This window comes from Centroberyx gerrardi, chromosome 9 (assembly GCF_048128805.1).
Source record: "Centroberyx gerrardi isolate f3 chromosome 9, fCenGer3.hap1.cur.20231027, whole genome shotgun sequence".
Classification (NCBI taxonomy): Eukaryota; Metazoa; Chordata; class Actinopteri; order Beryciformes; family Berycidae; genus Centroberyx; species Centroberyx gerrardi.
Window position 1 is genome coordinate 22,510,381 of NC_136005.1, and position 25,909 is coordinate 22,536,289.

Genomic DNA, 25,909 nt, shown 5'->3' on the forward strand with positions numbered 1-25,909 from the left:
AATAGAGCACACCCCCCCTCACACTGCGAGTTGCAGAAAGGCACTAAGAGTGGGGCTGTTGCTAGCCGTAGAAAAGTAAAAGCAATATACATTCATAGCTCACAGGTTAACCTTAACCGCATTCTGGGAAAAAATACACAAAATGCATTTGTAGAAAAATAAAATGTAAAAAAGCGTGGCCCCTATCGTTTCTTTTTTTTTTTTTTTGGATTCTGGGAGACAAGTATGGCTACTTTTTCACGGCTTTTTACCCCCCACCACCGCTAGAAGGCAATTCGGGAGTGATCCTCCACCGCTCTGGCCCCGAGCAGTTGAGCCCTTTCATGCACGCCAGTATGGGAATAAGGGAGGGGGGGGGGGGGGGGGGGGGGGGGGGGGGGGGGATGGAGGGAGAGGGTTTCAATGGCCGCGGAGGAGTGGGGGGGATGTTGGGGTGGGTGGGGGTGGGGGGGTCAAGGCTCAGCTTTCAGTGTGAGGAAGGAGAGGGAAACTCAACAGAACATGTGTTCAAGACAACGGCGAAAATCTCATCCAAAAACACAGACACACACACATACAGCACACATCTCAGTGTCTTCATGTACAGTAAGTAAGTGTAAGGACCTGGGAGAACAAATGTATGCATGATTTTGTATTTGTGTGTGTGTGTGTGTGTGTGTATGCGTGGGTGTGCGCGTGTGCAGGGGAAGGAGGAAAACAAGCTGTTGTTTGTGCTCAGGCTTCATGAACACAGAAAAGTCAGTAACCACAAAGACATCATCTCCTCTTAAACCTCGGCAGTGCTTGCACGCACACACGCACGCGCGCACACACACACGACTCAGGGAATATGTCGGGAGAGAAATGAGCTCCAGCTGAGAGCGGGGGGTGGGGGGGTGGGGACTGGAGTGTTCTGCCGAGTAAGGAGTGTGCGTGTGGGGGAGGGGGAGGAGGAGGAGGAGGAGGAGGAGGAGGAGGGGGGAAGTGTTGGGTTTGCAAAGGCTAGAGTACTATGAGTGCAGGAGGGCGAAGGAGGGGGTGGGTGGAGGGGAGGGGGGCAGTCGCATTCCACAGTACTGCACACAGGCTTGACACTCAAAGAGTCGTGTAGTGAAAATCCTGACTGTAGACGGAGTTCGGCGACTCCTGTCCTCCAGTCTGAGTTAAAAGGACAGTGGGGCTCGGCTCCTCTCCCGCCCCCCTGCTGCCGGCTCCAACTCTCCCCTTCACACCTCCTCCTCCTCCTCATCCTCTTCTTCTCCTTCTCCTCCTCCTCCTCCTCTCCCCCAGCGCCGCGTGAAGGTGGTGTGTGTCTTCACGCGCGCTCGTGTTTGTTCGCGTGTGTGGTAGTTGTTCCGGTGGTTCAGTTAGGTCTGTAATACGGCTGCGACGGATGTGGCCGCCGCCGACCCCTCCTACGAGGGGCCACGGCGAGTCTCCGTCCGCCGCCGCCGTCGTCGACGCGCCGGCTCACGCTTCCTGTCACGTGGCCGTCGCCTCCAGGTAGCTCTGTAGTTTGCGGACGGTGGACTCGTCCAGTGAAAAGAGGTCAAAGTCAAAGGTGGTGTTGGTCACGTTAAAGTGGCCCGTCTCCTCGATCAGGTTGACGATCTGAGGGAGGAGAGGAGAGAGAGAGCCTCCGTCATTTACTGTGACCACGAAGTGTCCTTCAGACCAAGGACAATTTATTCATGGGAAAACTCGCACAGCAATAAAACCTCCATGTATTCTCCATGATTGATTGTACAATGGCTGTGTATGGTGCGCCAAGTTGAGAAAATGTCATTAGTTTTTCGGGTACATTTTGCAGGGTGTGCATCAGTGAATCCCAATCGGGATTAATTGTTGCATTGAACCACATATTCAGATCACATTCATGAAATAGTGACAACACATTTTCCAGTACAATATTTTAACAACTAACAATGGCATGATGATCATCATAGGTGTAAAATGGTAGACACATTGTTAGGCAAAAACAGGCACCCACACACACACACACACACACACACACACACACACACACACACACACACACACACACACACACACACACACACACACACACACACACACACACACACACACACACACACACACACACACACACCTGCTGTAGGACATTGCGCTCCCTCAGAGCCATCAGTCTGCGATGGAGGTCGACCAGCTCCTCTGTGTAGGCCTGCAGAGTGGGAGGGGTGCAGGAGGAGATTAATAGAGTATTAAGGCCTTGATAGATAATAAGGATATTTAGATGGGCAATGTTTCCAACAGTAACGTTTGTATAATTTTGTTTTTTATATCTGTGACAGTTATTTTGTCAAATCTGCTAATCCCCATCCCTGCTCAAAGCAATACTGACACTTTCCTTTGCCTCTGAAAGTTCCCCATGTGCCTCTATTAAAGGAAAACTCCACCCTCAGATACTGTTACACTGTTATGTATCAATAATTGTAAGTGTTGCAATTTACTTTTCTTTTTTTTACTTCAAATTTTACTTTCCCTCAACCTCGTCTACTTGTTTGTTAGTGATTTCCTACATTTCCCAGAATGCTTTTCAACAAACCCCAGCGAAAATGTCTGAACTTCAGCTGTGGGTTAGATGTGTGGGTGGAGAGAGCAATAGTGATAGTGGTAGTAAGAGTGAGAGTTTTTCCAGTTGAGAAAAAGTGAGTCCACCCCTTGCTCAACACGCAACATGTCTTATGGCTGCATTTCATTCTGGGCTATTGAGGCGACGGTTGGTGGAGAAATTGGTATCTCTTCCTCTTCTACGATGGATTCCTCCCTGTTCTTTAAGATTGCATCCTGAGGTAGAATCTTTGATTTAACCCTTTTTTTAGTGATGATCTCCATAAGGTTAAGTTTTGTCCAACAACACAAAGCTACCTAGTTTTACAGTGTGAAAGAGTGATATAAGATAGTGATATGTCAGTCTATCAGTTTCACTTTTTCGCTACTTGAATCATCTAGTTAGTAAGAAAAAGAAGAGTTTTTTTTCAAGAGTTCATAGGCCAAAGTATAACTCCACATCTGGCTCAATTCACTAGCCACTGCTCCATCTTGAATTCATTAATAAACTCAACTGAAAGTTGACGTAACATTGCATGTGTGTGAGAGTTTAAGTATAAAAAGTTTGATTTACCCTTCCTACCTTGTCGTATCCCTTCTTCAACACCTTCTCTGAGCGAAACGAGGGATCTGGACTCTTTCTGCCCGACACCTGCGCTCAGAGGGAGAAATCAAAGAGATCAGAGAAAGAGAAAGAACAAGAAAGAGGGGAAGAGAGAAATCGAAGAGAGAGAGAGAGGATATACAGAAGAGAGGCAGAGGAGGTGGTGGTGTGAAACTAACTTTTCACAGATCTGGATCAGCTGACATGTCACGGTCAACAGCCAAAAGGGAGGCTGACAAAGAACAAAGATCTGGGACACCACTAACAATTAAGATGGCTGACATGAAAGTGGAAGCCGGTGCAGTCCTGAGAGACTGTCCCAATCAGGTTTCCATGCCTGTCTGCCGAAATGAACGGCTTTAGGTCTGTTGTTTTAAAGTAAGATTCATCTTACTCTTGTTTTGGGTAGGACTCATACCAATAAAAATGAGTCATATCTGTCTAAGCTAATGCCCTCGACTACTGTTTCAATAGTATTACTCATGCGTGGGTTTCCCCAATGCATCTTGGCAACAAAATTGCCCTTGTCCCATTCATTTACAATAACACAAAGATTATTAAGCGGCAAAATGCTTTTGGGAACTCCGGCTCATGTCAATGATTTTTCTGATTTTAGGCGTAGGATTATGTTGTGGGGAAATTCCCTGAATGTTATTTTCATGTATTCTAGTCCTGATGACAGCTGAACATCGAAGAACAGATGTTAAAATATTTGCTGGATGGGTTAAACATGCTGATATCATCATCATCATCCACTATCAGTAAGAATAACTCCACACCAGAATGTGTACACAGCATGTACTGCTGAACTAAAGTATTTGTCCTGTGTATGTCCATGTATGAGTTTATTTTCTACTCAAAGTATTCCAGCCCGTGGCAATAAGACAATGAAAGTGGACAGGAAATTGAGAGTTGTGTCTGTCTCACCTTGTTATTGGAGGAGCTGTGTTTCTGCGGGGGCGGGGCGGGGTCTCGACTGGGGCGGTGCGAGCCGTCACTGCTGTCACTCTCGCTGTCCAGGCTGAGTCTGACAGGGGGGGACAGGGCGGGGTCAGAGGTCAATCACACACACAGACTGACAGAAAGAGCACATTGTCATACTGCTTAGCATTGGCCCTGGTGTGTTTGTGTGTGTGTCATGGATGGGGATTATTTGAGCTGTCAGTGTGGGCTTGCTGCTCGGTAAAACAAACCATCAACAACAACCCTTTCCTTTGTTACGGGCTTCATTCACCTGCAATGCTATTATTTTGTGATGGAGACACAAAAGAGTAAAACAAAACAAAACACAGAAACTAACAAGAATGAGGCCAGACAAAAGACAGCAGAGGTAGGGAGAGGAAGAGAGGGGGAGAAACTGACCGAGAGTCACGGTTGGGGGGGTTGGTCTTGACGGGAGTCTCCTCCTCCGAGCTGCTGTCATCATCATCCGACTCTTCCGACTGGATTTCCTCCACCATGGAACGTAGGGGGCCTGGCAAGAGAAGGGAAGGGAGCGTAGGAGGAGGAGAGGAGAGTCGCATAAAGATTAAATTTCTCTGAAGTTAAACTGCAATACCGCCGACTTCAACCCTATAGCTCAGAAGTCCTACCAAACCCTTGCTACAGCTAAATCCTCCATGTTAAATCTTCTTTTAAGTGAAAATGGTTTGAGCGCTGATCTCTACAACGCAGCCCTACCTTGTCCTGGTTTCTGTCCCGGCTCAAAGTCCGAGTCGGAACTGGAGCCAGAGCTGGAGCTGGAGTTGGAAGGACTGGAGGGGGCCGACTGCTGTAAAGAGAGAGAGAGGGAGAACAAGAAAGGGATAGATGGATAGGGGGGACAAGACAGACAGAGATGGGCAGCAGGTCAGTCTGAGTGAGAGATTCCCAGTTATGGGATTTCATGAGGTCACACAGGGCAAAACTTTCTAGTCTGTCTGTAAAAAGTTGGATTACAAATGGATTAATCTAGCCTGATTCCAGACTCCTGAATCGCAACCCACCCACTCTTCAGATTTGGTTAAGTGACTCAGAGCGTCTGGTGTTGCTCTATTCAAAGGCGATTTCTCAATCGGAAAAGCAATCGGGCCAATCAGCGCCTTTGTGGGCGGGACTAAAGTTTGAACCAATGCTTTTTCATTGGCATTTTGGCATAATAATATTTGTTGAAATCACTCCTTAACCAACATATTGTCTTTGCAAAGACGATATTTTTGTCAAAAACAGCCGATATGTTTGGTAAAGTTAGTAAATACACCCAGCATCAGTGTAACTGAAAAGCGTCTGGAAACGTCAGTCAATAGTGATTGGTTCAGGGAAAATCAACACCCCCCCACACAGAAAACGGCTAACATGGAGGCAATGTCAGACTGAATAATGGAGTGGGAACAAAATGGCCATTCAGTCTGAATATCAGGCTAGGATTAATCATAAATCGGCAAGTACAGCAAATGTAGTACATTAGGACAAATTATACACATCTGCTTGATCTGTTTGACCTCACCAAGACTACAGAAAAACATTTCTGACAATCAGATTTGAGTTAAAGCCCTGTCCAGCCCATGTACCTCTGACTTCGAAGAGGCTTCATCCTCTGAATTCGACTCATCTGACTCTGGAAGCTTCTTGGGCTCCTTCAGCTCCTGTGTGTCAGTTTTGCCTTTGACCCAGCGGCCCTTCTCCTTGGGAGGTTTCTTGTCTGTGTATGGCTGGCTGGCTGCAGACGAGGAGGAGACGCGGGGAGAGGTTCCTGTGAAGGCCCCGGCGGCAGCCCCCTTTGGCCCCTCGGAGCTGCCCTTCTTCTGCTTTTTTGCGCTGGGCTTGGGAGACTCCACTGTGGAGGGTCGTTTCCCTGGGACTTTAGACTCCGCGGGCCCTCCCCCTCCTCCTCCCCCGCCGCCCCCTCCTCCCCCAGCCCCCCCTCCTTTAGGGGACATGCCCTCCATCTTCGCCTCCTTCAGGGTGAGTTTAGGCTCCTTGAATGCGGCCTTGGGCAGGCCCTTGCCCTCGTCTTTCACTTTGATCTCTGCTGGCTTCTTGGAAGAGGAGGAGGAAGAAGAGGAAGAAGGATCGCGGCCGCTCTTGCCGCCTCCATCGCGGTCGTTGTCCCCTTTCGACGTGCCTTTGCTCTCGGAGTCTTTGCGGGGTCGTTCACGGTGCTCCTTGGTCACCTTGTGGGGCTTGGGTCCTTTGCTGCTGCCGCCGCTGCCCTCTTTACTGGGCTCCTGGAGAGAGGAAACAGGCAGATGAACACCAGCATTATCTTCATAACCACTCTGCTCTCAGAGCACTCAGCCGAGGCCCCAAAGGAGAACAGAGCTCAACTGCCTGCATACTTAAACAAGGAAGCAGACAAACAGGCCACAGACTCTAGATGTTGGATGGCAAGTCAGATTGCAATCGAATCGAAAAATCAAGCAGCAGTTTTCCCCAACTACTGCAGCATGAATATTTACCTCAATGTATCATTCCTAAACTTGTTTTGATAGCATAGTATAATAGCTGTAGAAAAATGAGACCAATGCGTGTAAATTGGTTAATTCTATGTGTTGGTCTCTATGTTTGCCTCAACCAAAACAGAAAGAGGACTCACTATGAATTTCTCTATTTGTTCACATGCGAACACATACACACAGCACCTAGCTAGGTGTGCAGCATCAACTGCTGCTGTAGTTGAAGTTACTACAGTCCTGGATAATCAGGATAACCACATCATTCAACAATGTATTGTCAAGAACAGATCCACTCTACTATATTGCTACGCTCTGATAGGTTAGCTGTCAAATTGTTGTCAGCTCTCAGTATCACAGTAGCCTGTTAGCCAAAATGTGTCATTAGCATTGACCAAACTCAATGAATTCCACACCTGTTACACAAAACTGCTTTGCTAGCTCAATCTAGTTGTAACTAAAATATTCACCAGCAAATATTCAGCAACATGGGTCTTTAAGACTTGAAAGTCTCAAAAATTCTCTGATTATGTTGACTCATATGTCAACAAAACACATGATTCATTCTTCACCTTATGTGAGGAAATGAAATTTGTATAGTAAAACACTTAGTGGTTTTGAATAGACATAAGCTTAGCAAGATGCAAAAAAAATTATGCAAAGCTTCTAACATTTTTAAAGGCCAGTTCCACTTTACATCTCAGTCAAACACAAAGACCTTACCACTGTACTGGTCTATGAGAGGTTGAGACCATAACCATGGTAAAACTGATGTGTTCCTCTCCTGGTAGATCAACTGGCTGAGTAATACCACTACATGCGTATACATGCACAAACACGTAGTCAGTACTCAATAGTGATCCGAAGCCTGAGTCTGCCTATTCTGAAACCAAGATCGATTTAGTGATTTTGTTCAGTGCGTACATTGTTGATTTTGTCATTTTTCAATACCCTTTTCCACAAAAGGTCAATGAAATTAACTGATTGGAATGATCAACGAACTTGTGACAGTCTTTCAAGTTAACTAATCCAAATGAATGAGTAGGTTGGGAGTGCTAGTGAGGTGACTTGGGGTCAGTATGGACATGGCTTGCCCTGTGTCCAGGGATAAACACAGACAGTAAAGCTCGCCAGTATTAAAAGGCATGTCTGCAGCAGTGAATGGGCTGTTTCTAGTCGGTGTTGGCGAGCTGACCGACCTTTGACACGTGCGAGGTCTTGGTCTTCTTGGGGTCTGAGAAGGCAGAGAGGGGGATGGTGGGGAGCATGGGGTAGTCTGGACTGGGCCTCGATACGGCTTCGGCCCCCTCTGGAACCACCATTACCTGCATGATGGAAGGACGGGAAAGAAAGAAACAAGAGAGACAAGAGTTATAGCCAATAACACGATCAAAAAGGTATTTCTGTTTCTACGTTGTTCTTTAAAGCGACTGTACATCGTATGTACACAGTAGCTGCTACTATTGACTCCCACCAAAATAAACACACTACATCCTTCAAGTTTTGCTAACTAGTGAGCCAGCCTGTCAGTCATCCAGCCATCCATCCAGACAACATGGCACCCAGCCAGCCAGCCAGTCAGGCATCCTCACCCCTCCAGCCTTGACCAGCTTCCTCCTGAACTCTTTGGTGGGGTTGTTGAAGGTGAGCTTCTCGCAGCGCAGGTGGTTGACGGGGGGGTTGCCCTCCAAGTTAAGGAATAGGTCATAGTTGAAGGTCACCTTCTTTGGCTCCTCCTGGAAGAATACAACAGAATAAAAGAGTATTTTATTAAGCTAATTGGTGTCATTTTTAACCCTCCTGAAACAACTTTATCAGACATGTGACACAAGGTAATGTGTGTTTGTCTTTTTGCGTATCCGTCCTAGATACACATGGTCAGCTCTCCATACCTATGTATTTCACAACAGAAGATAAAAGCTAGCTGGGCGCTCTGTGGCATCCGGCCAGATCTTATCAGCCCCGGCAAATCAACTGGATAACAGTAAGAGAATGAACCATCACCCTGGAAGTCAACAAGACAGACAGACATACCTGGAGCTTGCGCGCTGATAAGAAACGACTAACATTCCTGAGAGAAGTTGAGTTTTAAAAAGGCAAACAGTGGGGGATTGGCAAATAAACTGGAAGCCTGATCACTGTATGCCAAAGGGATATAAGAAGCGGTACAATGAAAGTCGAGGAAGAGCCATTAAAACACTCATGACAGATTTTATAAACAAAAATGTCCTTTTGTAAATGTGGGGTTGGATTTAGCGTTTCTGCTCTACGCGCTCTTCCTCCTTCCCTTGCTGTATTTTCTTGATCTTCCTGATAGATTTTTCCATTGAGTTCAAGTAAATTACATAGAAATAGAGGATATCAAATTGTTTGGATGCAGTCCAGGGGTCTAAACATTATGGAGAAACGCAGGAGACAATGGTGCACTAAACACATTTTCCTTATCTTAGAGTAAGGGTGGGCTTGTTCTCTCTTTTGTCCTTCTTTTGATAGTTTAGGAGACTTAGAGGTGCCACTATAATAGTGTGTGCTTGTTTTAATTCTTTCACTTGAGGAAGAGACAAATGTCCCCACGTGAAAGGAATGTGAAAACAACAGCTCATCAGCAGGACCTTGCATTCTGATTGGCTGAGTGGATATCTCACAACATTGCATCAAACAACAACTGTCTGGCCTATTGGGGAGCATGTCAGTAAAGCTGCTCAAAGTGTGGCCTGTGGGGTAAGTTTGGCCCTTCACAATAATATTATTATTATTATTGGTCGACCAAAGGTCTATTTCAATCTAAAGTTTGTTCAGTGCATACACAGTTCATACACAAGTACTACCTATACCAACTGTATTCAATAGTGTAGCATGCACTAAATGAAAAATTCAATATACAACATTCAAACCATACTGAAGCCCATACACACTTATGTATATCTAGGGTCACTCTGTTATCTATAATCTATTAATTTTACAACAACTTGCACAGCATTGTGTTTCTAGTGTTTTAGTATTTCTCTGATATCTACGCAGTCAAACCTGCAAAACAATATAGCATCCTTGCATTATCAGTATGCTAATGTTGGAGAAAAAAATTGGCAAGGTTTGAATATACTGAATTTAAAGGCCACCCCTCCTATAAGGGTAGGAGTTCAAAGTCAAAGGCAATTTGGCTAGAACCAGCTGAACCAACTCCAGGTCTGGGACAATGGCACCAAAGTCCTGTGTACCTTAAAAACAGACGTAAGGCTGCATGTCTAACAGCAAACACTCCCGCTCTCTCACACACCCACACACACACAGACGCATTTCTTTAAGCAATTCGTATTGTGTGTCTGATCAAATAGTTACTCTATTGTTACACAGTTGTGGCAGAGCTGTCAAGCGACCGCGGCTCAGAACAGGATTCAGGCAGTTTCCTGAAACGGTCACCACAACAGCTCATCATTAACCACAATGGAATTGTAGAATTATTCTAACCAAACAGCCGTCGCTTTCCGAATCCCAAACGACACTTCAAACAGACAACTTAACACCAAAAGAAGAACCCTGCTCAATTGTCCACGTCTGGTGTGACTGTTGTGTTGACAGCTTGTCACGGGGACGGCGCTCGCTAGCCATCAGATCTGATTTCGGGTGAAAGCTTGAGGAGCAGAGGGAACTTGATCTGAGGGTAGAATAACCATGTGACACTGGCTCATATCCTGAGCGACAGTCTGGCTCGCAGACAGGAGTCGAGCAGGAAGATATCTCTGTAGCACCTCATTCTGATCTTTTCTGTTCTTTTTAAGTGGACAGTCCACACTCCTTCAGTATTACTTTCTTTCGCTGCTCGGACATCATACAGTAAATATAAACGGGGAAAAGCAAAAAGGAGACAACAGTTTGGCAGCGCTGCATGAGCTAGGATTCCAAACCTTAAAGCCATGGTATATGAACAGTTCACTATCCCCACTTGGGTATGAAGTGGCCAATCGTCTCACCCTGTTCTTGAAGTAGACCTCAATGGGCATGAGGAAGCCTGCGTAGCCCGACTCCTCCACTTTGTACGGTGGCTCCTTGCATACTGCAGACACACAAACAGAGAGGCATGATGGCTGACAGTTGTTACAGTGTTATTAAGCTTGTATTATTCTTACTACTGAGAGTCTGACTGAGGACTGAGTTTCATTTAGGGATGGGCAATAATTCTATATTATCGTTAGTTATCGAGTTATTCTGATACACAATTCTGTTGTCTAAATTAATGATAAACAGACACTATTTGTTACATACATATACATAACATATACTATTAAAATCTCTCACAAAATGAGATCAGAAACAAATTAGGTAATATTTGAAAATTACAAAATTTTATCATACTTTATATTACCATGAAGTTCAATCTGATAAACGATCTGATCTGATATTGGGATATCAATTTTGCCATAGCTTTATGCAGGGACACCTAAACAAAACAGTGATGGGTCTAATAAAACATGAGTGAGGTCCAACTTTGTAGACTGTAGTTATTTGAGCCAATTTACAAAAGAGACAGGAACTTAAAATGGAAAATGCTATAATGGAATATTCCACTGCACCATTACAGTGTGTGTGTGTGTGTGTGTGTGTGCGTTCATATGTTGTTCTCTCTTCGTCATACCTCTCTTGGGTTTGGGGAAGCTCTCGTGCAGCCGGAAGACAACCTTATCTACAAAGTGCTGGATGTCGCCAGTCTCTGGCCCTCGGACAAACACCATCCAGTCGTGGGTGAAGCCCTCTGATGTCACCTTCTTCCTTAGCTGGGCCCTGTGACCCAACTCCAGCTTCACCTGCACTGTGCACTGCAAAGGGATGGGGAGAAACACAGAGAAGGTCAAATATATTACTAGACCAAGCCTTTAGGCATGAGCATGACAAACAAAGTCCAAAATTCAAGGCAACACTGAACTGTGCATTGCCCCGATTTATTCAGATGTAACAAGCGGGTTGTTGAGCAAGTAAAATGCGATTTTTGCTTACTTTTACCTGTAAAATGTATGCTATTCTTTTCTTAAAACACCATCTTCATGTAACTTGCATCAGTTTGATATCACTTGCTATGTCCTACTACTGTAAATTTATATCATAAAGATTTATGTCAGCCTCCACTTCATCCCTGCCTATATTACAATAACACTGGAATATGAACAGTCTCACTGGTTGTAATGCCGCTCCACAGGCAGTTAATAACTCCGTCTTGATTATAGGGTCTGAGACAAAGATGCAGAGCTCTACAGCGCCACTTACGAGCTGATGTTGGTTAGGAAATGAACATAAACAAAGCCAGTAGTGAGATGAATAAAGGGGCCGTTATTCACTGATTCCTGATTTGGCCCTGAACAAAATATTACATTTCTATTTTGGGTGGATGTACTTTATACAAGAGGGGCGAAGCTGAACATTTGGCCTAGACAATGCAAAGCTGGCCTGGTGTCGGGAAGTTCCCCCTGGAATGGGAATGATTAGCTGCCCGAGCCGACAGATCTCAAAAGGTTTGTCCAAAAGAGGGGCACATTGTTGGGCTACCTCTCATTGCCAAGAACAATGACAGCAATGGGACAAGCAAATGACATTGTGCTGCTGTGATGGTGGTGATCGGGATAGCAAGTGAAGAGGCTTTGGAGATGGAGTGGGGAGGGGAACAAGGGGGGACGAGAGGGGACAGAAAAGGCACTTTATGTCCAGGGGAGGGCTGAAGAATGTGGGGATTTGGCCCCTTCACTGAGCAGCTCGTGAGCTGGGACTGAGTGGGGGGATTAGAGGGGACAGGATTGAGATGAGCTGGTCTGGCACTCTCAGGCTCGCTCTCTCACACAGACACACAGTCTCTCACACACCTCCTCTGCCTGGCGTTTCGCCCGGCCATTCTGTGGCAGTAATGCCCTTAAACTCCAGACTCCACCACACCCTCAGCAAGCAGCCATGGAGTCCCTCCAGTCACCCCACACCCCCCAGGACTCCACCAAATCAGGGATGTGATAAGGACAACACATGAAAGCAGGCAAATAATGGGCCAAAAGGAAGACAATGTGATTCTCCATCAGAAATGAATAGGAATAAGAAATCCTACATAAAAAAAAATACTGTTGCGTCAAAATACCTGAAAAAAAAAAAAGAATTTCAGATAGTGACCTGAGAGATTCAGAGAGGACAGACAATAAATAAAAAAGACACAATGATTACAATAAAAGTGTGTCAATCATTCTTCTAATAGTATCAAATGGACAAAATTATATTTGGCAAAACTTATTTCTACAGCTAACCTCCATCAAAGCCACTGCAGGGGAGATAAAAACAGACAATACGCAGCCGCCACCACCATCGAGTGTACACGCGCATACATGCACGCCCACCCACTTGTACACACACACACACGCACACGCACAATCTTCCAATTGAAGAGAAATGCTCGTTTTGGCAGACACGCTGGCTCGCATGAAAACAATGAACCCCCACGTGCCATGTAAATAACACCCCTCATGACCAAGTTAATCTCTGCCAGCAAAAAAATAAATAAATAAATCAAAAATCTGAAAGTCTCCTTTGGGGAGGAGGACACACAGAAACAAGAAGAGGCAAAATGTAACCCCATCCCTGTGTCCTCAAACAATCACCACAGCGGTTGTGTTTTGATGATGAGCCCAATCGTAGGTTCCGGCTAAATCCTTCACACTGAGCCCTACCTATCTAAGACAACATAAATAAAGAATTAAATAAACAGTCACTTGTATTGGAAATGGGTCGATCCCTCTTGGGCATCAAACATCAACAAAACGGGGGGGGGGGTCAACCTACCTACAGCGGCCAACCTACCTACAGCGGCCATGGAAAGCAGTGAATATTGGAATTGGGGTGTGTGTATGTGTGTGTAGGGGTTATGAAAAGCTGCAGGATTGCTCATCCAGTCATCACAAATACAGTGTTCCTATGCACCGATATCATAACTAAATAGTAGCAAAGATTTCAGCATCTGTGCACACTCAATGCAAGACAATTAGGCTAATCAAGCTGTCGTCTGGTTGTGACATGATGCTGTAATGTGCATACAATAAATCCAAAACAAACGTATAATGAGTAACAGATTTAAAACAACTCTTGCTCCACAAGACTCTGAATCTGAAAAACTGCCACTAGAAAGACATCAAAAATTGCAAATTTTACATATATTTTTGTCTCAAATGAATAGTCTGATGCAAAGCTTGCACAAGTTTAAAAAAGATGGCATTCAAAGAGGCACAATTTGACTAGTCTTTCAACTTGTGGCGCCGCTGCGGACTTCCACTGGTTGCATAGATCTAGTTAGGACTTCAAAGGGGCCAACACTGAACAGGGACAAGTTCCAAGAAAGTGCCTGGGCCACTTTACATGGCTGTGTGTGGCCTAACCATGTGAAATATAGCCTGCAACAACCTCAAGCAACTGAACAGTTTCTCATTTTGAAGCAATGTCTCCCTTACAGTAAGGATTTTAGCAGGGATGTAGGAGGGTAAGCCCACCTAAACTCAGCTGACCCACCTTATTTGCACGATAGAGTGATCTCACTTTTTTAGGCTGACATAGATCTTAATGATGTAAATGTATAGTATATAATAATGAGTAGTATCAAACTGGTGTAAGTTATGTGAAGATAGGATCTTTCCAGGGGAGAAAGCACATAGTCGTGCTTTGCTTAAAATACAACTGATTTTTGTTCATATTGGTGGTTGTTTACCTTATCATCATCACCGACTAGAGGTCATGGTTTACCCATCCTCTTATTTACCACTACATCACTGGATTTAAGTTCAACGCTGGCCAGATAATGAATATGTCAGCTTTTCCACCATACTGGAAATTTTTGCTCCACAGTCGCTAATATGGGTAGGCATTCAACATTAATGATTAGTTAGCAAATTAGGAGAAGATTTCACAGAACTTGTATATAAGTTCCTGGTTTTATTAGCGGTAGATTTGTGATTTGAGGCCGTAGTAGTGGAGACACCACCCCGCCTCTCCACCCCAACCTGGAGAGGACAAATCTTTTCCCCCGGCGCCTTGTAGCTGCTGCTTAGCTTTTAGCCAACGGCCGATACACTCCTGGTAGGTAGACTAGCTTAGCTTAGCTAGCCAAAACCTCGAGTCAAATTAGTCTTTAAGCTGGTTTATTATATGCATGTGCTTTTTAACGCAACAGACCAGAATAAGCACCAGGTGGAAATCTCTTTGTGTGCCCAGTTGTACAGCTATGCAGCGGTGGTGAATGGTGTAGTAGACTGTAGCTAGCGGTAAATACCGATGTATGAGTGGCCAGCTAGCATAGCTCCTGAGCCAAACAACTAGGAGTTCATTAGCAGCAGGAGCATTTTTTTCTGGCTAGCAGAACAGAGCATTCATTCCTGTCCAGGCAGGGCGCAGCCTGCTGGCATTTTCTCCGTTAAAAGTTCAGATTTCATAAGGAGACACAAAAGCCACTGTACCTGGTTCTCCATGGTTCTCTGGCTTCAGTGATTGTTGTATTTATTTACAGCGGCGTTTGGAGAGCGTCTCCCCAGTCTCTGCTCCTCATTGTGTGTCAATTTCAGCCCAGAACCGGAAGGCAGACAGCACCCCTCCCCTTCCAGACGGCTGCTGGCATGCTACCAAAACAGAAAGCTCTCTCGTCCAATCAGGTCGGAAGGAATTTAAGAACTCTTGGAAGGAACCAATCACGACATCCAGAAGGCGGGGCGATCTTTGAGCTACAAATACAATTAAAGCATTTTCTGGTGGCTTTCTCGAGTGACAGCAAGCTTGTCCCAATGGCTAAAGCTCAGTTTCAATTGTAAAATGCACATGATGCATGCTAATTGATTAATCGAGGTTCGATTCATAAACATATCTTGTAAAACCATAGTAAACTCGTTGAGCAGCACACTTTTGAATGCAAGTAATATTGGTTAAAAGCATGCAAAAAGCTGATTTCCTTCTGTGTATCTCCCACAGCAATGTATGGTAGTTTGCATGAGAAGCATATTTTGTTGTAACCTAATGTTAATTTTACTTACACACCAATAGGAAAGTGACACAACTTTATATGATTCAAAAGAAGTTTGTAATTGCACACACCTGCATCTTGTAATTTTTTCTGTATCATTTAGATAAAGTCCTAGAAGAGCTGGATAAATCTGAATAGGCTACATCTACTCTACCCCTCACTCCACAGGCAGTCACAATGAGCTTTCTCGGCCTCTGTCTCTAGTGGCATAGTGTACTGGTTCTATTTCAAATGTCGGATCTGAAAAGAAAGCAGTATGCCTTCTAATTGAAGACATCTCTTTTATAGATTCAGGGAGTGAGGGCCCGCTGCAGTCAAGTCTCTGTGGTGCGCAGACTTTGATGTGAGATTATCTGGCCTCCGCCATAGGACAGAAGGTCACAACTCTCTCACTGGCTTGGTGCCTCCCCTTCTACCCCTGTCACTCAAACTGATCCAGTCTGCCTCTCAGTCAAATCAGTCTGAAAGAAGTCCCACCTGGCCGTCAGGCATAATGCTGCCCTATTTGTATTGAGACATCAACCTTTAAATCCTCCTTTTCATTGTGTAGGGAGAGAGGGAAATACAAAGTGAAACCATGTCCTACACAATACACACTGGTACCATACAGCTATATTGCAATTGATAATGAATGTGTTTCAAAAACGTGTAAACTAATGCAAGTAAAAAAAAAAAAAAAAAGAAACGATAATGTTCAATACATCCATAATATCAACATTCCATACAGAAGTTGTATAGCCTACTTCTCAGTGCTTTCAACCAAACCTGAACAAACATTTTCATAAATGATATGCACAAAACATAATTTACTGAATGAATGTGTCTGTGAGATAGACCAGCAGTTTTTCTTCCAAATCTTTATTTCAGTGTGTACAGACAGGGTAGTGAAAAGTTACAGATAATTGTTTTCCCTTTGAGCACCATACAAGTTGTCTTCTGTCATCTCCTTTGAAATTAGTGCCAACAGCATTTTATTCTGTTCTATTGGTTATCTGGCTCTCAGTCCGTCATCTGGCTGTCATTTGTTAATATTCAAACATTCAAATTTGAAAAGCATGGGTTGTCCACAAATAATTTTGAATATTCCCATCAGCCCACAAGAGGTCACTGTTGCAGTTTCAAGTGCAGAGAATGCATGTGCATTTCTTTGTGTAAAGGATCTATTGTAGTATCTATTGTATCCTTCAGGAAAGATCATGTGAATGGAGGCACAATGTACCTGAATTTTCTCAAAACCTCCCCAAAAGCAAGTGGTTTTTGAACAAAAAGGCTTTTGACATTTTTTTTTTTGACAGCACTTTACAGTCATATTGTAGAAGGCCTGAGAGAGACAATAGGAATAATCCCAGAGAAAGAGACCAGACAATTATCTGATATTGACAGACATTGATATCTGTTATTGAAATGTTACAAATGTCTTCAATTCAAAACAATGTCACCCGAGTATTGCATACAGTACCATTGAACTTAACATGTTACTACACTCAGGTATGTAACTTGCTTTGTTGGGATTAATCCAGAGTTAGACAAAGGTTTGTTTCCAGGCTTCAGTTCACACATCCCACTGGTATACTGGCCCTGATGAGAAGGTATATGACTGTGAAACAGCATGTACACTAAACTCAGTTCCACATGTTTGAGGTATATTAATAAATAACTCCATGTAAACAAATGTAACTATATGAACAATGTAGTGCTTCACTCAAAAAGCTGCTGCACTGAAGAATGTAAGTGCTTATCATCTTTTAAGAAAACAATCATTTCATCATATGAAAACATAGATAAATATATTCTGCTATGTACAGAATCAGATGTGCATTCATATGTTGACATTAAAGAACAGCAAATAATTGATTTGTACAAAATGCCAGGTGGGCAAGGAGAAGGGTGTGAGGTTGAGAGGTACCAACTAGATATAGTTGGGCTCACCTCTACACTCTGGAACTCAACTCCTTGATAAGGGGTCGCCTCTCCTACTCAGGAGTTGTCCAGAGTGAGAGGTGCTGGGTGGGTGTGGGGATACTCATGAGCCCATGACTGCTGTGTGGTTGGAGTTTCTCCCAGTGGATGAGAGGTTCACCTCTATGTGGCTGCATATTGCAGAGAGGAAAACTCTTGACTGTTGTGTGTGCATACACGCCTAACAGCAGTTTGGAGTACTCAGGCTTCTCAGAGAAGGTGGGTGAGGTGCTGGAGAAGACTCCACCTACTGACTCCATAGTCCTACTGGGAGACTTTAACGCTCATGTTGGCAATGACTGGGATACCTGAAGGGGTGTGAATGGGAGGAATGGCCTCCCTGATCTGGACCCGAGTGGTGTGTTGTTGCTGGATTTATGTGTTAGCCATGGATTGTCCATAACGAACACCATGTTCAAACACACAGAGGCTTATACGTGTACATGGCATATTAATATTATTCAAGGTGGGCATTGGACAAGGGTGCACCTTGTTCCCTCTCCCTCTCCTCTCCTCTCCTCTCCTCTCCTCTCCTCTCCTCTCAAGGCGCAGGTCTGGAGAGTGTCCAGTTTGGTGACATTAGGGTGGCATCTCTGCTGTTTGCAGATGATGTCGTCTTGGTTTCATCGGGCTGTGATCTCCAATGTGCACTGGAGCGGTTTTCTGCTGAGTGTGATGCGGTCAGGATGAAGATCAGCACCTCTCAGTCTGAGGCCATGGTTCTCTCCCAGAAAAAGGTGTCATGTCCCATCCAGGTGAGAGGGGAGCAGCTGCCCCAAGTGGACGAGGTCAGGTATCTTGGGGTCGTATTCATGATTGAGGGTAAGAAGGGTCGAGATATTGACCACCGGTTAGGTGCATCGGCTGCAATAATGCAGGTGTTGTATCAGACCTTGATGATGAAGAGAGAGCCGACCCTCACCTATGGTCAAAAGCTTTGGGTAGTGACCAAAAGAATGAGATTGCGGATGCAAGCGGCTCAGATGAGGTTCTTCCACAGGATGGCTGGCCTCACTCTGCGTAACAGGGTGAGGAGCTCAGCAATCCAGGAAGACTTCAGTATCGAGCTGCTTGAGAGGTGCCAGCTGAGGTGGTTTGGGCACCTAGTAAGGATGCCACCAAGGCACCTTGCTTTGGAGGAGTTCTGGGCATGACTGGGGGGAGACCTCTAGGTAGACCCAGGACCAGGGACTACATCTCCCAGCTGTCCTGAAGGAAGCTGCTTGGGAAAAGGATGTCTGGGCTGCTCTGCTCGCCCTGTTGCCACCACAACCCTGACCCGGAGTGTGGCTAGAAAATGGATGGATGGATGGAAAATGCCATAAACACACACACTTCCACTCTCAGACACACACATACTCTTCAAAACACACTATTTCTTTCATTGTCACAGTCATTAAGGGTGTCTACACACACTGTATAAAACAATTTCATTCACTTTTTCATGTTTGACAGAGTCAGCACCTCGACAACTGCAGCAGCTCAGTACTTCATGAAACCTGAAAAAAGTCTATGTGTTAAACTTAACACCAAACCCTCTGAAGTGATTCCAGTGTCTTCTTTAACAGGACATGTCACTTCGGTAGAACATTTTCACTTTTCACTCCACACACCTCCACATAAGTTCAGGAGCAGTCAACTCAAACATTAGCTGCCCTAGGGATCTACTGTCACCATCGGCATTCAGGATTTCCCCCAGCTCTCAATAGCAAAAACTAAAAAAACAGACAAAATTACGTCTTGAAAAGTGAGATCCAGGGCTGAGAATGAATCAATATTATCTGGGTCTAACTTCCTCATTTGTTAGTGTGTCAGAAGTATGATTCTAAGATGATGTTTTCCAATTTAATATAAGAAGCCGGTGCTGGTTATGGGTCCCCAGAGGAGATAATTTTGGTGGTTGACCATTCATGAACTCTTACATAGCTGAATGCACTAACTAATAGAAATGTTCTACCAAAGTTAAACGTCACTTTTACTTCTTTAGCAGCGTTTCCGTGTCTTGGTAGTGCCTTCCAGGACAATGTGAGGCAATCCAACTGCCCATTTGTCACATGGCCAGTACTGTAGTCCAGGCAGCGAGTAAGGTATCTCATAGTTGGCATCCAGGTAAGCTATCAGGGTGCTGCCATAGGCCACAGCTATCACAATCAGAATGTGCCTGGAGGATGGATAAAATGGAGATAAATACACATGCTCATGAAAGGAAAGGAAAGGAAAGGAAAGGAAAGGAAAGGAAAGGAAAGGAAAGGAAAGGAAAGGAAATGAAAAGGTTAAGGAAAGGAAAGGAAAGGAAAAGGTCAAGGAAAGGAAAGGAAAAGTGAGGTGAAGTAAACCGATCCAAGCCTAGACTTACCAGATACCGTGCAGGTAGCAGAAGTTGAGCCTCTGCCAGAAACTGCAGCCAAAGCGGTCACTAATCCAGCAGGAGATGGCCAGCACCCACAAACCCACTGACAGCTTGGCCAGTCGCAGAGCCTTCTGGTCAGTACAGCTGTGAGTGAGAGAGAGAGGGAGAAAGAGAGAGAGAGAGAGAGAGAGAGAGAGAGGTTATTATACACATAACAGCCACTGAACTGACAGATACAGATATCAGAAACAGTTGTGATGATACCAGAGTTCTCCATACCATTTCATCTCGACAATCAGAGTGTAAAGCATGTGGAGGCCGAAGCAGTTGAGAGCGTAGGCATTGGCAGTAGGCTTGACAAACGACGACACTGTGGTGATGACGGTCACCATCAGGACTAGCCTTGAGAACGTAGCCCTGTGGTTAAAACAGACAGCGAAAGAGGGACGGACAACGTGGGGTAAAAGGTTAGGAGGACGCACTGAACTTCAATAAAGCTCCTAATTTGAAAAATCTGAATTGAAAAAAATGAAAAATCAATGTGAGGTTATTGAGCCTGGACTTCAATCTTTAGGCGGTGGGATTCCTCTCACATGCTCATCAAAATTTCATTCATCTTTTCCCCACCCGGTGGTTAAATATTTACACAGGGTTCGGTGGAGCTCCATTCTCTCACTACAGCAAGGAGCCCCTCTGTGTCACCTGCGGGTGAAGACAGCGGCACCGTATTGTGTCTTTGTGAGAATAACTGCAGCCGTGGCTGTCAGGCCTGCGTGGCTTAGGTTTCAGAGTGGCGTGCCATGGAAAAAGCCTGTCATTGTTTTTTGTCTTATTAAAGGATTATTGGGCTGTGTTTGTGTGTGTCAGTGTGTGTATGTACATGTAATTTCAGGTGTGTGCCTTTGAACGTGCATGCAGGAGTGAACTATAAGTGAGTAAAGACATAAGAGATGACCTTAGAGTAGGGTTCCAATGCATGGAGATATAGACATAAACACTCTCTCCCTCACTCTTTAGTTTGGTGGATTGCTACAAGGTGATCTTACCTGTCCTTGATAAAGGAAGGGAAGAGCTTGCGGGGGAACCAGAGGGCGTATCCCATCGCCAGCACCCACAGGATTGACAGCTCATCCAGCATCTGGCCCACGAAGCTAAGAGTCATGTGGAAGTAGGCGGAGAACAAGCCTGCAAAGAGGGAGAACATATACATTTTCTTTCTAAGGTGAACCTATACAACTTTTGATAATATTGTAGGAGCAAAAGTACATAAAGACAGGAGAAATAGGATAGAGGGGGAGAGTGAGAGACAGAAAGAGACTGACATGGAACATACAGAGAAAAAAAGAAAGAAAGAAAGAAAGAAAGAGTGAAGACTGACCTACAAATATCATCATGATCCAGACCAGATGGATTGCCAGATTCCTCTCTCTGGCATAGGGGTGCAGCAGGTAGAGCATGATGGGAGATATGACGAAGAAAATCAAGCTGCTCATCTACAGGGAAAACATCAATCGGTGAATCAGTCAATCAATCAATCAATCAATCAATCAATTAACCACTGTTTGTCCTGTGAGATTATAAATATTATGTAGAAGTTTTTGTCTCATTCACAAGGTAAAATGACTTATTTGCAGCTATATGGCATGTTTTATGTGTTGTTATTTTTCAATAATATGATTATGAATCATATGAATATGAATAATGTGGTTGCATTTTGACATCAACGCTGCAGTGTGGATCTACAGTACAGAAACAAGCTTACTGTGTTAAAGTACTCCACTACATGTTCAGAGTGCTTGTAGTTGTCTTCACACCAGTCCACCTCTGAACTCTCATAGGAGAAAACTCCTGCCATCCTTTCACTGGAGTAGAAACCTGAGGGAGAGAGAGAGAGAGAGAGAGAGAGAGAGAGAGAGAGAGAGAGAGAGAGTTGAATTTCCACAACAAATCACTAACTACACAGGTGATTAGGTGTGTGGATTTTGTAATTTTTTCCTAGAAACTACACACACACACACACACACACACACACACACACACACACACACACACACACACACACACACACACACATTAACTTCATAGATTTACAGATAGACTTTCAGTGAAATGTTGAGGAGTCAGTTCCCCTCCCAATAGAAGAGCAACTATTCAGGAGGACAAGAACTTTGTTTGTATAGTTGGTTTATGGAAATCAGTTTCCAGTCCCTCTGAGTGGTATCTACACTTGTATTCAAATGTGGCTTGGTGCCCTTTGTCAAAACATTTATAGTCATTTAAATGTATTGGGATGTTAATGCCAACTGTGAATGGGGACAAATAAACAGCAGTAGTTTCAGATAATTGCTGTGATTAAGCTTATAGTCAACATATGGATAAAACAGTCTTAAGAATAGCTGAGATACGTATTTCTAAACCCACAATAATAACAAAATAAAAGAATGAGAGGTGAGCTTGATAAGTGCCTTTTCACCCAGTGATATGCTGGCTAATGGTTTTACAGCCCTGGTGGCTTGCTACAAGATATTTACACACTGCATATAGTCTCCAGGCTGGAAAACTCACAATACTGCATGTTCCACATAAATACTGTAGTTAGTGGTGTAATAGTAAACTAGGCTACAGGCACTTCAGACACTACTGTATAGCAGTATGTAGAATGTTACAGTAGGCTATTACTAAAACAGAATGTATAATGTTACAAATGTAGAATGTTACAGTAATGCTGTAACAGAATGTAGAATGTTACAGGCTAATACTATAACAGAATGTAGAATGTTACAGTATTACTACAGAATGTAGATTATTACATTCATACTGTAACAGAATGTTACAGTAATACTGTAACAGAATGTAGAATGTTACAGTAATACTATAACAGAATATAGAATGTAGAATGTTACAGTAATACTATAACAGAATATAGAATGTAGAATGTTACAGTAATACTATAACAGAATGTAGAATGTTACAGTAATACTATAACAGAATGTAGAATGTAGAATGTTACAGTAATACTATAACAGAATATAGAATGTAGAATGTTACAGTAATACTATAACAGAATGTAGAATGTAGAATGTTACAGTAATACTATAACAGAATATAGAATGTAGAATGTTACAGTAATACTATAACAGAATGTAGAATGTTACAGTAATACTATAACAGAATGTAGAATGTTACAGTAATACTATAACAGAATATAGAATGTAGAATGTTACAGTAATACTATAACAGAATGTAGAATGTTACAGTAATACTATAACAGAATGTAGAATGTTATAGTAATACTATAACAGAATATAGAATGTAGAATGTTACAGTAATACTATAACAGAATGTCACAGCAAACTTATCCTTAGTTCTTATAGGAATTCTATTATAGGAATAGTGATAATGCCATAAAGTACGACAAGGTCCATATAAATTCACTATTGAATACCACAGATCAACCATACATCCCTACAGGAATATTAGAGTATTATTATAGTGATACGACCATTGGAGAAAAAGTACCACTCTAATTCTCTATAGGAATACTATAGGAATATTACAGTAATTTCTCGTTAGGGACATGTATGCAACTTCACACTTCTTCCAATCGGAGACGCACTAAGAGCATTAGACATTTCTCTACAGAAAACCCTAATGGCTGCTTTACGAACAGAGTGTTAAATAAAGGTCTATCAAAGTATATGAGATGGTTGGGGGGTGTCTTACCTCCCATGCTGCCGCTGTCCCAGCCACCAGTCCTTTAGTGTTGATCTGCAGGTAGCACAACAGGTGGATTTAAAGAGGAGGAGCAGAGGAACGCTCCCGATCCTGTTGCACTGGTCCAGCCCGACTCTCTGGCATCACTAAACCTGAATGATTTCACATTCCTGGAGCCATCGGTCATTAAACCTGTCAATGCTTGGACTGGATTGATTTATCCCCATTGAGTGTTATTGCCCTCGAGGGACAGAACTCCAGTAATCCTATAATAGATAGGATAGAAGGATGTTATACAAATAGGCTATCAGCGCCCAAACTATAGAAATATTATAGGAATATTATGGTGATACCACAAGGGATAAAAGTACCATAAAGTACTATAAGGTGACTACAAACTCGCTATTGAGTACCACAGACCCACTATATGCCTCTATAGGAATAGTACAGTCATTTCACGTTAGGGTGGATACGCACCATTAGTCTAAATAGCAAACACGATTTTGATCTTGTCACAGACGAAGGCTAATGAACGGACAGGATAACACCTCCAGAAGCAGTCGGTAGGCTGTATTTCTCTGTGTAATCCCAGGTCTTCTCTCAAAGAGGGATCCACCAAGATTTGCATCGGTCCATCTGCCTCCGCTGCGTCAAGCCAGCCAGAGAGAGCCAGAATGAGCGATTTCGCCTTCAAAATAAAAGCATAAACTTTGTCACTGGGCGGTGGGCTAGGGGGGAAACAAGAATGAGTGTGCAGTGCAACAAAAATCGCACCAAAATACTAGATAAAAATGTAAATCGAAGCTATAGTGTACAATCGATACTAAAGAGGATTATATTATATCATATTATAGTACAGGATATTCCCTGAATTATCTTCTTGATTTTCACTTTGGTTGTTTGTATTATTCATCAATAAGGGTTTTATTTTGAAAGGTTTGACCAGAAGCCCTGACAGTAAAATTGCCTCTGACTGATGGCATTTGTAACAATGCAATGCTTTGTTAATTTCCCTAACAAAATCACTGTAATATTCTTATAATATTCCTATAATATAATATTCCTAGAGAGACTTGAGTTTAAGTTATAGTACTTTAAGGTTGCTGTTTTTTTCATCACTATTACTATTATATTCCTAGAATACTCCTGGGACTTACAGTGTGTCTGTGGTATAGGTCTATTCAGTAGTGAGTATTTTTAGTTTCCTTTAGTTTACACTCAGAAGACTGAAACCGGAAAAACTTGTGACCTCTCCTTGTAGGCCTACTACCTGAAACTTATTGACAGCCAGGTTTCCAATCTCAGAACCTGTTTTTCTTATTCTCATTCTCCTGAGATCACTGATTGTAATGAACCTGTCTGTATACCCAGTTAGCACCAACACCAGCACAGAAGGCAGACAGACAGACAGGCAGGCAGACAGGCAGGTAGCCCTGTCCCTTGTTGAATCGCTTCATTGCCATCCATTGCTCCAGAGGAAGAATGAAGCCTGCATGCCAGGAGACAAGAGAGACCATGGCCTCATTCCAGCTGACAGACAGATGCAATGCATGACTCTTTCTAGGAACAAGCTGACATCCAGGACTTTGTAGAGAAGTAAAATACGGCCTGGTATTATGGGATCAGCACAACATTCATTTTATTTTGTATCATTAAACAGCACTCTTATTCACATAGTTTGCCAATTTAACTGCCATTTCATAAAAAGTAGTCTTGGTTATATTTACATGTGGTGATAGTCTATGTAGTTTCTCCTCATCTTCTTTCCCTGATTCCAACACACACACATTTATATTTAATGCACTGCGATGTGGAGCTCTGCCCCGGGGCAGAGATGGAAACAAATCAGCTCTCAGGGGCCTAAATGAGCAGAGAAGACCAGGTGTGGTGCGCCAACCAGGAGACTATGGTCAATCCAATTACTGCAGGCAAGGTCTTCAAATGAAGCCTTGGCTGTTGAGACTGCAACACACTGTGTGCATCTTATACTCTGCTGTTAACCAGCATCCCTGTATGATGCCTGCAGCACTATGCCTCTTGTTTGTTTGCTTGTCACTTTTTTTTTTGCGTCAACTGGCTGTAAAAAAACAAATACTACCTATCAAATGAAATGTAGTTTTCCCACTCTTTTGGAAGAAATAGCCCATCTGTATTCACACCAGGTCTCATTAATGAAGCTACTTTGTAAGTAGAGCAGAGATGCAATCGGTTGTTCCTCAACTGATGTGTCTTTAGCTATTTATCAAAGCTCAAAAACAACAAAACTATTTTTCATG

General features: G+C 43.5%; 2 protein-coding genes across 5 annotated transcripts; both read right to left on the reverse strand.

Annotated features, from left to right (window-relative positions):
* Positions 1–975: 975 nt before the first annotated feature.
* On the reverse strand, positions 976–15,157 carry mllt1a (MLLT1 super elongation complex subunit a). Of its 4 annotated transcripts, none has more exons than XM_078285806.1 (12): positions 15,054–15,157; positions 11,219–11,399; positions 10,557–10,639; positions 8,178–8,321; positions 7,785–7,910; positions 5,704–6,360; positions 4,835–4,922; positions 4,517–4,628; positions 4,082–4,181; positions 3,134–3,202; positions 2,090–2,161; positions 976–1,590 (listed from the first exon to the last, which is right to left on the reverse strand). In XM_078285806.1, exons 1-12 carry the CDS (start codon positions 15,063–15,065, stop codon positions 1,462–1,464), a joined length of 1,773 nt encoding a protein of 590 aa, XP_078141932.1. In that variant the 5' UTR covers positions 15,066–15,157; the 3' UTR covers positions 976–1,461. The 4 variants fall into 4 exon arrangements, with proteins under 4 accessions (XP_078141932.1, XP_078141930.1, XP_078141931.1 ...); XM_078285804.1 differs by having other exon boundaries at positions 3,125–3,202; XM_078285805.1 differs by having other exon boundaries at positions 4,835–4,925.
* A 3,574-nt stretch (positions 15,158–18,731) lies between these two features.
* acer1 (alkaline ceramidase 1) lies at positions 18,732–23,769 on the reverse strand. Its single transcript, XM_071913465.2, has 8 exons — positions 23,643–23,769; positions 21,682–21,794; positions 21,298–21,412; positions 20,966–21,104; positions 20,199–20,336; positions 19,926–20,063; positions 19,549–19,730; positions 18,732–18,859 (listed from the first exon to the last, which is right to left on the reverse strand). Exons 1-7 carry the CDS (start codon positions 23,647–23,649, stop codon positions 19,553–19,555), a joined length of 828 nt encoding a protein of 275 aa, XP_071769566.1. The 5' UTR covers positions 23,650–23,769; the 3' UTR covers positions 18,732–18,859; positions 19,549–19,552.
* Between the last annotated feature and the right edge of the window lie 2,140 nt (positions 23,770–25,909).